Raw genomic sequence first — 12,715 nt, forward strand, 5'->3', positions numbered from 1 at the left:
CTCACAACAGGAGGGAAGAGGTCCCAGACTGGAGGTGAAGTAGCCAACAATAGGCTCCTCACTCACTTTGAGGAGCGTGCTGTCGCGCTGACTGGTGAGGACAGGGACTGTGCCTGTGGCGATGGTGAGGTCGGCAGTGAACACCCACGTGAGGATCTTGCACCACATCATCCCTTTCTCAACGCAACTGTGAGTGCTCTCTCTCCTGTTTATCTCTAATTATCTCTACTTTGGTTCACAACTCTGCCAAGCGACTGACACCCTCAGCCAGCCAGTCCTTCAGCTCCTTCCATGTCATCGCCTCCAGCCAAGGAAGGGCTAGAAATAAACAACCTGGAAGACCCGTCACAGCGCTTACCCACACCCCTCACCAGTGCAGAGAGGCACACCTTGGTGGGACCTAGACCTAGAGCAGACTTGGGCTCACAATCTGGTGGTCACCGCATGAACATGTGTCCGCAGCAGGGGGAGGCAGGTCCAGCTGAGCTCCCCAGCACTCAGAGGACTGTTGGGGAAGAGGTATCTGTGAGATCAAAGTCAGATGACGAGCCCCTGGATTCGGCCTTCCAACTTATTGTGGAGAGTCAGCAGAAGGCAGGGGAATATCAGGCAGAGCTGTTGGAAGCCCTCAACAGAGTAACATGTGAGTTGGAGGAGTGCATCGCCTGCTCTCTGATGAAGTGGTGCCAACATGTGCGTGCATGGAGGTCTCCCCCTACTGGCTCCCCCTGCCTCCTCTCTCACTCACCATTCCCTCCTACTTTGCCCACTCTCAGTTTGTTCCCCAAGAGGCAGTCATTGACTCCATAGGGTCAAAATCCTAGAAATCCCTCCCTAATAGCACTGTGGGTATACCTACACCATGTGGACTGCAGCGGCTCAACAAGGCAGCTCACCACCGCCTTCTCAAGGGCAATTAGGGATGGGCAATAAATGCTGGCCTAACCAGCGACACCCACATACTGTAAATGAATGAAAAACTTAGACCCCTCCCTTGCACGTTCACCTGGACATCCCCCACCCCTTACTCCCTCGTCCACCCTTTTTTCTCTCCTCCTCCCCCCAGACAACTTCCTTCCTCCGACCTCCCTCGATCCCCAGGACACCTTCCCCCCTCCGAACTCCCTCCTCCCTGGATGCCTTCCCCCCCCCCTTATCACTCCCTCCTCCACCTTTACTCCCTCTGGACATTCTCCCCAATCCCAACCTCATCCCCTGACATCTTCATTTCCCTCCCACAAACTCCTCCTCTTCCACACACATCTAGACCTTCCTCTTCCTCCCACTTCATCGATTATCTGTCCATGACCAAGACCGTAATGTTCTGAAGCAGACCCGAAGCATCAATAGAGACCTCCCACCTTCTGATAGCTGCTCCATGGTGGAGCCATGTGCGTGAGGATCCACCCAGCATGCAATGTACATGTTCCTCCAGGGTCCAGTAGCTGTGGGGCTCCAGCATCATCTTCTCCACGGAAGTCCACGATCTGAACAAGACCCTCATGGTAAATCCCAACTTCTGCATGTCAGACTTCTCCAGACGTGTTCTGGGCCGGCGTGCTTTCCTTCCGGTTTAACATTAAATCGGGCATGGGGGGACAATTTCTGTTGAGCCTTACTATGCAATCCCTAATCGGGATGCAAATCAGGTTCACGCCGGCCTCCAGCGGGATTCGTGTTCTGCCATGACTAACATCATCGGATGATCCCGCTGTCATTTCATGCCGACGTGAAATCAATTTTTGGCCTTCTCGCCATATTTGATCACTTGTGCCCGCCTTGATGCCCGTCGCCAATGGGACTGGATGATTCCTCCCCTGGCCTCTAAGCTACATGCAGTGTCTGTATCTGGTTGCAACTGTAAGATTGAGTGATGATGCTTGTTCATCTTCACTTTCTTCTTCCTCTTACTTCACTGACTAGGCAGGTTCTAGTTCTTGGGTATTTGAAATGAAAAAGGGACAAGGGTTAGGCTATGGTAAGGGGAGATAGACCAGAAGCCTGCTCAAAATGAGATTCTAATGCCTTGACCTCTCTGGCGGAGTGCTACAGTACTCGCCTGCCACAGTCTTCCGGATGGCCGTCGTGTACTGTGTGCTGCACAACATAATGCAGCAGAGGGGTTTGGTGCTCAAAGAGGCAGAGGGAGGCCCCATATCCTTGGAGGAGGATGATGATGATGGTGGAGAAGAAGGGCAGAATAGGCTGAGCCACAGGGTGGAGGATGGAGACATAGTGAGGAGTCTCTGCAGGATGCCATTATCACAAAGGAGCTACTGATCCAACAGCAATTCAGCTGAGCGATCTCGGAGTAGATGGTGATGGAACACATGGTTGGCACTGGACAAGCTTCACAGGGACAGCAACCAAGCCACATCCTTCCCAATACAATTGTCAAGTTTTGAAGGTCTACAGGTTGCAGTATCCACCGCCTCGATGAGAACTTGCTGACCTCTGAGTATATAGGAAATAATTGTTAATGGAAATGATGTCAAAAGCAGGCAAACCGTTGCATAAACCAGTTATTTTATCATAGAATAGTGTCAGTTTAAATATCTACATAAATGGACTAAACACCAGGATAATCCACTCAGTGTTCAACGTGACACTGTGTCCTGTGAACGCAGACACTCATGCGCAATGCTCCCTTTGTTGCCTTGGAGGAAGTGGAGGCAACCTGTTCCCACGTCTGGCTATGTGATTGTGAGGAATGTGATGGTTGATCACGTCAAACTGACACCCTGTGGAGGCCCTTCCTGTGACTGCATTGTCTGCAGGAGCAGCCATGTTGAATGGTCCTGACTTACAGATGCTCCCCAGATAGAGGTGCCAAGGAAGTGGAGGGTGGTGAGATTCCCTCCAGGAGCACGGAGGGAATCAACCTCCTCTGGATCACCCTTATCCCTTGGTGTTTTCTGGGGCGCAGCTAGCAGCCCCTCCAGTCACCAGTGGGCCACCTGTGACAGTCTGTTCATGATCCAAAGCTCCCCACTATTCCATGAACATCAGTGAACTGACTGTTGCAGGCTACAGAGAAAGCTGCACACCGGTGCAGAACATAATGCTACTCCTGCAAGCATTCTAGGTTCTGCCACATGCAGTTGACACGCGAGGTTGACCATGTTTTTATGAATAGAGTTCATACATTCAAAGCCTGGAGGCATGATCAAGCTGTTCTCCTCCATTGCATGGATTCCTCCATTCACAACGCACAAACTCTCAATACCTCAGAAAACTCTGCCAGATTGCCACGCATCTGGTGCTAGATTCCCAAACTGTGACTCCTGAGGCTCTTGCTCACTGCCCCATGGAGCATCTCTGCAACTTTCTTCTGCCCTAGGAAGGGGGACTGTCCACAGAGGTGGCTGTCTCAGACACCTCCCCCTGCACACTAGTGCTGGGCTTCTCACCAAGCGCTCCCAAATCTAAAACCACACATGGCCCCACAGAGGTGAATGTATCTGCGCTGGTTCCTGGTGAGCTTTTTTGGTGTGCTGCTACTTCTGAGGACAATGTTTATTCCTTGTGGCTTCTGAGGCACTGCATGGATCCTGGAGCTGTAACCACACTGATGAGACCTTTGGGAGGAACCAGAGAAGCATATGAGAAAAAGGCATGGAGACCCTCATCAGTGGCCATTGAAGTCTGCAAACCGCACTCATTGCTTGGGATGCTAGGCTCTCCTGGAGGATTGACTGCTATCCTTGCATCATCAAACACTCCCTGCCGCCCCACCAGTATGATATTCCCAAAGATCCATCATCATGACAACCACTATCATACCATTCTCAAGGATGGCACCTACACGGCACCTCAAATGGAGGATTTTCAATTACCCAAATGTTCTCCAGACGGGACCCTTGCACTTTATTTCCCGCTCCTCCATAGCTCGTATGGCCCTCAGCAGTGAGGTCCCACCCCACTGGCTCACTCCATCTCATGAACTTTATGCTTCCGTTTTTCTTGCAAAGGGAGGTTCCTCTATCTGGATTGAAACAGAATCACCTCTTTGACAGCCTTACACATTAGTACTGAGTGCTGCGTTAGTGACCTTTGCATACAATCTTCCTCTAAGGTTGAGGAACATCATGCACCCTGAGTCCCCAGATGCTTTGCATGTTGGATGGTATGATCCAAGGGGGCACACAGAGTAGGTGAAAATATTGCTCACTTTGCCAGAATGCAGTAGGTCACTGAACCGCTATCAGCACTACACTCATGTATGCCAGTGCTCTCCTGATACACTGGCCACCTGCGCAATCTCCATCTATGCCCTGTTGGTTACAATGGGAGAAGTTTGTGGCTTGGCAGAGAGTCCCTCCTCCCTTCACTGCCTGGGCCAGGAGGTCGAGATCTCTGTTAATGAATCATGGAGCTGGCCTCTCCTGGCTCTCTTGGACGCTTCCACCTTCAGTCATCCTGGCATTGGAATGGATCACTATATGTGTTGTTCATGTGTGTGGTGTTTCATTAGTTTGACAGGATGACTTGATAGTGAGGGTATGGTGTTTTATGATCTGACATATTAGTGAATGGTTTTCCATGTTGAGGCTTGGTGACCACACCCTTGCTGTACAAATGCCAGGGTAGCATGCACTGAGACTGTGTCCCAATGTTGTGTGGGGCCAGAGCTCCTTCAAGGGCACATATATGCTTTGGCATGGGGTAAGGCTGGGAGCAGCCTTGGGATTTCTCAGTGTCTGGCCTCTGCTGTTGAGGTTGCAGGGAGAGGGGAGTTGTAAGGGGTTGTAAAGTTGAGATCTATGTGTGGGGTGCAGCATCTGAGCTGGGCTGTTGTCCACACTTGTAGAGTTATGCTGTGAGTAGCTGCCTGTTCCTTTGGCAGAGGGAAGCCACTTGCAGTGGGGAGTAGCAAAATACTGGACTAGCAGGCTCAAAACTGAGTCTTCAGAGGCAGCAGATGAGGACAGCAATGGATCAAACAACAGGTTGGGAGTTCACTGGAGGGGTCTTTTTATACTGGGCAACCTTCATAGGAAATTCATCAGCAATGACATTAGCAATGATAGTATGTACTCACAGTTCAAAGCTCAGCTACGAGTTCCAGTTTTATAGACAAATTCCTTTACTTGCAGAACCAAGATGGCACCCTTTTGGATATTGTAGAAAATTAAACCAATTGTCTTAACTCGAAGGAGAGAAAATACTTGTAGAACTACGCAGAAATGGGCAGGGCAGTGGGACTAATTGAGTTGCTCTTCTACAGAGCCACACAGACACAACAGGATGAATGGCCTCCTTATGTGATGTAACCGTTCCATAATCAATATGATTTTGGGAAGAGAACAGAGTAAGGAGGAGCATTGCATCACAAACAGACTTCATTCCGAAGGTAAAATAAATGGACATGGCATCTACATCAACCACAACTTTAGATATTAATTACAGGACGACTACAGTGTTATAAGGAGTGAAAGTGAAAAACTTTGAGTTGATGCTGTCCTTTTACCCCAGTTTCAAACCCAACTCAAACCAAGAAGCCTTAGGCTGTTTCATAGCTGTAATTAATTTTGGGCCAGTTTAAACTTATGCATTCTCCATGGCGATGCCTCTACCAACCAGAGTCCACTTGCTAACTAATCAGGATTCTCTTCTCGTGCAGTATATATTGTATTCTTGTGAATTGACCTGTTGAGCGCAAGACAAAAAACTTCGACAGCATTTCTCTTTTTCAGCAATATTCAAGTTTAAGTTTAGTAAGACCATAGCAAAAATCAATTGGTAATCTCACTAAAAAAAGCTATAAGATTATTGATTTGAGAAGAGAAAAGAAGACTCATCCGAAAGTGGATGTTCCTAGGGAAAGGCACACTGTTGCAAAAGTAAAGAGCTTTATTGGCATCTGTTCCTGTTAGGCTGACCGAGGAGCAATTGATGTTGTTACTGGATACCCACAGTGGAAAATGTATTTAACGCTTAGAATTTAGGATTGATGTTGTGTCTAATGTTCTCTTAACGTGACTTCCTAATATCAAGCAAGTCTTCGGAATTAAAACTGTAGTTTTATAACAATATAAATATAATTTCCTACCTCTGAGTAAACTTTTTCTCACGCCTGTATATATATTATGTAACATTAAAATTCAAGAAAACTCAAATGAAACAGTGGATCATCTGGTCTTTATAAAGCTATTAGGGCTGATTTTCTCAGTGTGCACTACCAGCATGGAGCCTTGCATGGCAGCCACCTGTATTGGGAAATAGCTGACTTGCTGCATTTTCAATTATTTTCCAACCATTGTATGTCAGTAGTGCACATTCAGAAAATGAACAATAGAAAGTTTGAAAAATATTGGGGAAGTATAGCTTGAAATGTAAACGTTTGATTTTGCTGTTAGAATTATAGCATTTATGTTATAAATGTGCAGTCCATGCCGGACCATGATCTGCCATGAGCATGCTTTGCTAAAATCAACTCATAGAATAATAGCATGGTAGAATCTTTGTTGTTCTAGTATGTCCAAGCTGTAAATAATTTCATTGGGCAGAATTTTCCCATTGGCATGTGTGGGTGGGACCCGAACACCGATGCATAAAATGACGCATGGTGACGTCGGGCGAGTGTCCCGACGTCACCGCGCGTCATCACGATATTTCATTAGGCGGGTGCGCGGTGATATCCAATGTGCGCCTGCCATTAATTAACGGGCCACTTAAGGCCCTTGAGGTGCCAATTAACGGTGATTTTTCGGCGGCTCAGTGGACCCCACTCGCGACCCGCAAGTGTGCTTTGTCAAATATTGAATTTTCAAAGTTACTGTTACTTGGTTGTGTGATCTGCAATACTTCAAAATGCAGACCAGCTGCTTGGACTAGACTCACAACCTTCAGGTCAGCACTCTGTAGTGAAGAATCTTCTTTGGGCCTGCAAGTTTCAGGAAGCCTTCCCTTAGCCTGGGAATGGGAGTTGAACTCTTCATTTGAGGCACTTCCTCTGAGGAGGAAGGGAGGGCTAGAAGGGGAAGGAGGCCAGGAGTGCACATTCAGCCTCCAGGAGAGCTACCGTTGGGAGGACAGGCGCAGGCAGAAGGGGTGCAGGGCCAAGAGGTAGTCCGGGTGGAAGGAGCCGCAGAAGACGCCACTATCCTGCTGCCAGGTTATACAGGCGGCGAAGTAGCGACCTCAATATCTCTGAGGTGCCGTGCTGAAGGAGGTTCCGTCTCTCAAGGGAGACGGTCAACTATATCTGTCAGATGATAGGGCCTGAGATCTTCCCTGTGTGGGTGGACACCTCATGCCAGTGGCTCTAAAGGTCACAGCTGCCCTCCATTTCTATGCCTCTGGCTTCTTCCAGGGCTCGGTGGGTGATCTTTGTGGTGTTTCCCAATCAGCTGTGCACACTTGTGTCAAGCAGGTCGCGGATGCTCTGTTCAGGTGTGCATTGACCTTCATCCACTACCGTTGGGACCATGCAAGCCAGACACAGCGAGCCAGAGGCTTCGCGGCCATTGCTGACTTCCCCCGCGTCCAGGGTGCAATAGACTGTACACATGTGGCCATCAATGCGCCAGCGGGTGAGCCCGCTGCCTTCGTTAACAGGAAGGGCTTCCACTCCATGAACGTGCAGATAGTGTGTGATCACAGGATGCTGATTCCACAAGTCTGTGCAAGGTACCCAGGCAGCTCCCACGACGCCTATGTCCTCAGACACTCCCAGGTGCTGGGGCTCTTCAGTGTTCCAGCCCAGCTTGATGGATGGCTGCTGGGTGACAAGGACTATCCCTTCAGAAGGTGGCTCATGACACCTCTCCGCCATCCAAGAACAGAAGCTGAGCAGCAGTACAATAGGAGCCACGCCTCCACAAGTGGAGAGAGCCAGTGGTCTTCTCAAGATGCGCTTCCGATGCCTGGACCACTCGGGGCGCACTCCAGTACCCCCCAGATCGTGTGTCGCTAATAGTGGTTGCATGCTGTGCTCTCCACAATCTTGCGCTGGAAAGGGGAGACGCAGTGGACAATGAAGATGTAGACACAGTGGCTGCGGCTGCACACAGTGAGTCCAGCAGTGAGTCCGAGGATGAGCATGCACAGGGAAATGCTGAGGGCATAAACGCTGACCTGGGCATACTCGAGGGAGGCAGGGACACCCGGGAGGCTTTAATCGACTGAACCTTCAGCTAGCACACCACAAATGGATCTCCAGGACAAGCCTGGGCTGCAGGCTCCATACTCGATACCTGAGTGCAAAATCTGCCTGGATAGGAACATTAACTAAGGGCCTTATTAATAAAGCTAAATGTCCCACAAATCACTCAACATTATTGGTAACCATCCACCTGCAGAACAAAAGAGGCACTCTCAGCCATGGTGACATGTCTGAATTTAATATTATAACAAAAGGAACTTAAGAAAACAAAATGACAAAGGTGTTAAACATCATATTAACTCATAAAGACCTCACAGCGGGCCAACATAAAAGCACCAGTGATAAACCCGTGGTGTGCCTAAGGTGCCTTATGTTTACATTTTCGGGTGCTACGTCTTGGTACTGCCCCCTCTTTGGGAGTGGCATCTGAGACAGCCTGCTCACTCTGTTGTCCTGTTGGCCTTGATGACCTTGGCAGTTGTCCTTTGGCCTGTGGAGCCTGTGCTGACCCTGCCTGGGAGGGAACTACCAGTTCTACAGCTGGCATCTCCCCAGTTGTGGCAGTCTCATCGGATGCAACGGTCACTGATGGAGGGGCAGAGGAGCTGCCGCCCTCATCCGGAGCGCCCTGAGAGGAGCCCACAGAGATGACAGGAAGCTGCTGCACTGACGTGAGGTCACTTCGGACCTCCCTGCTCACCGTGAATGGATGGGCACCAAGCTGGGAAACTTGGTGCCCAGACCATCTCCCACACTGGCACTGACCAGCTGAGGTCAATGCCGATGTGAGGGCTTGCTGGTCCGAGCGCATCCCCAAGAAGCCCTGATTGGTCTCTTGGAGGAGCCTCTCCACGAAAGCCACCACTCTTTCCATGGAGGATGCTTGGCGCTCGGCCATGAGGCGCATTGCATCGGCAATGGTCCGTGTAGACTCCTCCACCACAGACACCAAGCCAAGCATAGCTTCATGTATCTCCACCAGATGCTGCCGCACACCTTGCCACATTTCCTGCATTGTCTGTGTCGTGGACGACTCCAGATGCACATCATCAGCCACCAACTGAGCATGTGCCTGGTCCCCTGCAGCCCTTCGACTGCTGGTGCCATGGGCACTCTCTGTCTCTGCCAGCTCCTCCAGCGACTGTGAAGTGCCCTCACCGCTGTGCCCTGGGACACTAGCCAAAATTTTAATTCCCACCGAGGTGCTAGTATCTACGCTGGTGCCTGCCTGGCAGAGATGGTGTGAAGCTGGTGAGCCCGAGACTTCAGGGCTCTCAGATGTGAGAGGGGGCCCCTGCTGCTCCTCCTCCCGACCCTGCTCCACTGAATCTGAAAGGAAGAACAAGGACATTGGTCAGTTAACATGGAGACGATGTCAATGTCCATCCCTGTCCCCTGGATCATTATGCGCTCATCCTTCCATAAGCAATGGTCAAGCCATGTTGCAAACTTCAATCGCTGAACATTCAGCACTGCCATGGCTGCTGGGAGAACAATGGTCACCTCACTGCTGGGCAAACATACCTACCCATGGCACCCCAGCCGCACCAACACCGATGGACCTGGGCGCATGGCGCCCCTCCAGATCTAGGGCCTCCTGCTCGAATTGGCCGAGAATTGCCAATTGGGCCGGCCCTCCACCAGTCCTCACCCACTCGGCGGCATTATGTGCATTCTTCCCCTGAAAAGGAGAGAAGAGCATTGATTAGTGCTGCTTGTACCTAGATTCTCTTTGCGGACAGCCCACCCCAACCAGAGTGGTACATTGCAGGGCTCCAGTGCCTCCTCACCCTGCTGCTGCTGAACACTCGCACAAAGATGCTAGGCCTGTCCCCCACCCCTCCTCCCCCTTGGCCAAATGCTGCCTACATCACATTAGGCACCACACGGTCTAACCTTCCAAAGCAAGGAGGCGCAAGCACATAGAGGGCAGCAGATCGATCGGTGCAATGCCACCTTGAAGCTCCCCTCCCAGCATGTCATCACCCTGACTTTGACATGTCCTGGAGTTTCAGCACTGCGCCTAGGCGCAGCTCCTCCAGGTTGCCCCCAAAACAGTAATGTGGGTCTCAGTGTACCACATGCTGTGGGTGCAGAACCCATTTCTTCACCACCCTCTCAGGGTGACCTCGGCATGGGCAATATCTGCTGGCCCACCAAGCGAAGGACACATGCCGCAACAGGTTGTTGAAGCTCTTGCGACATTGGATCCAGGTGCGTTGCCTCACGTCGTGGGAGCTCACGACCTCTGCCACTTCCTCCCAGGCACATTTGGTCGTGTGGTGGGGCCTCCTTCCGTCCTGGGATATGAGGACCTCCTGCCGTGCTGTCACCTCCTCAAAGAGGGCAGCAAGGCAATCCATCAGAAAAATGAGGGGCACAGTGCCTCCCTGCCCTACCCTCCTGCCTGGCCTGCTCACCAGCAGCGCTCTGGGAAGCCCTTCCACTAGCCATGTTTCACAGCCTTTGAAAGGCTGCAGGAGCTTTTTAAACAGGCCACTGGGTCGCCATTGGACCCGGCGGTCATTGCAGTCCCACCACCGCCCGCCCATTCCCGCTGTCCTTGGGAGCCGTGATTCACGCTGGGCAAGCCTTAATTGGTCCGCCCACGTAAAATGGCGGTGCCCGCTCCCGCTCCGCCTGCCCAACAGGCAGAAAATTTTGCTCATGTCTCTAGAACTTATTTTCTGGATATATATTTTCATATGACAACCCTAAGAGAGCACACGTCCAAGGTACAGTCGTTGAGTCATTTACAGCATGGAGGGAGGCTATTCAACTCATCGAGCCCATGCCAGAATAAGCCCATATAATAAATCCAATTTTTAAATAGAGCTGTGCTTTTGTTTTCCAGCTGAAAACATGTCCTATCAAATCACCAAAGAAGATATTGGAGCCTTCATGTAAGATGTTAATTTCATGATCTTGAAATGATTTGTTCTTTTTGTGCCAATATTTGTATTCTGTGTGAAGTGCCGTCATAGATTACCACCATGGTGCAGCTGGAGCAAAGTGAAAAGACTCAGAATTCTTAGGTTTCCTCAACCCTGTCAAATTTTGTTACTTTATATCTAAAACTTTGTAATGTCAAATTGGAGCCCTTTCCTTGTAGTTTTTGACTGCCTGCCTGTTAGCTTTACAGATAGTACACATACCTAACCCTTACTAAGCTGCCTCCAAGGTACTGTCCTGTTAATTTTTCAGCCAGTAAAATTTATCGAGGTTTTTCAGAAAGAAAAATATAAATGACTAATTAATTCCTATGGAGATAAATTGAAATTGAACCAAAAACAAGACTTTGATATGCAGATTGCATTCTGAGAAGGCAATTCATGCCCTAACAGCAAGCAAATCATGAACATTCAATACAGACACAATAAAAGACTATGCATTGCCCCTCTGAACTAACTACTCATTCTGCAGTTTTCATTAAAGCTGCACATATACCTTATCAACCTTATCAAATTGTTGTCTTTGTATCTGGCCATACTTCAAGTTGCATATTTCACACAAACAGTAATTTTCATAGGTTAAAAGCAGTTACTGCTAATCCTAAATGAAAACTGTCTAGTCCCTAGAATCCACTCAAATGCCTTGAATAAAACAATTTCAAATTAAAACTGCAGCAATAGGACAGCTTCTGAAATGGATTTGAAGAAAGAAAGAGAAGAATAATTACTGTAGCTGGAGTCTGTCTGCCTTTTTGATTAAAGATTAGTCTCGGCACATAATTGGAAATTCCTCCATCTTGGTGGAAAATCACAGTTCAATTAAAAAAAAATCTACAACGACCATGATTTACAGTGAAAGCACTTAAATGTATAAAAATGTTAAAAGTTTTTTTAACAGTGAGACATTGATAATAAATTGATACATATTCAACCCGCTTCAGATCAAAAATAAATCATTGTATTGGCATAGGGCATTTTATACATAAAGATTGTTTGTCAATTAAAGAATGACAAGATTGGTGGTATGTAATCTATCATCCTTATTATTTTAATCTCCACGACTAAGTAGACTATACTGATATAAAACATTTATTACTCTAACTTGTAAAAAAGAAAATGAGGAGAATTAGCTCCAGCATGGATCCTGAGGGAATTTGGGATGAGGACTTCATAAAAAGGGCTTTTATACTTCTAGATGAGTGAGCAACGTGTGGTGATGCTCCTTAAACTGATGGAAAGAAAGAATTCGCATTTATTTTGTTCTCTGAATGTCCCAGAGCATTTAATAACCAATTAATTATTTGTGAAGTGCAACCACTTTATTTTGTAAGCAAGTATGATGAGCAATATATACCCAGCTAGGTACCACAACAGCAATTGAAATAATTAGAGTTGCATTTTTGGGTTATTTTACTTTAGATATATTTGGCATCTGGATTATATTTTGAGCTGCAATGTCTGAGCTCCCCAGTGTCGGATTAGGGGGCGGGGGTGTTGGGGGGTAGCCAAAGATGCGTCGGGGAACCTCTCTCAGAACTTCATAGTTAAGAGTTCACATGGCAATTACTGAGAAGCGTAAACTTCCTCTGGACGATTGCCTTGGGCTGGGAACCATCCGAAAATGTGATTTAAATCACAAACTTCGGATGGTTCTGAA

General features: G+C 48.5%; 1 protein-coding gene across 1 annotated transcript in view; it reads left to right on the top strand.

The window, feature by feature from the left end:
• LOC144682978 (cilium assembly protein DZIP1-like) overlaps positions 1–12,715 on the top strand; it is a 138,693-nt gene that overhangs the window by 123,083 nt on the left and 2,895 nt on the right. Inside the window, exon 10 of the mRNA XM_078545911.1 lies at positions 10,962–11,010. Within this exon, the coding sequence (XP_078402037.1) occupies positions 10,962–11,010 (49 nt within the window). The remainder of the gene's footprint in view (positions 1–10,961; positions 11,011–12,715) is intronic.

Source organism: Cetorhinus maximus, chromosome 7 (assembly GCF_964194155.1).
Source record: "Cetorhinus maximus chromosome 7, sCetMax3.hap1.1, whole genome shotgun sequence".
NCBI classification, from domain to species: domain Eukaryota; kingdom Metazoa; phylum Chordata; class Chondrichthyes; order Lamniformes; family Cetorhinidae; genus Cetorhinus; species Cetorhinus maximus.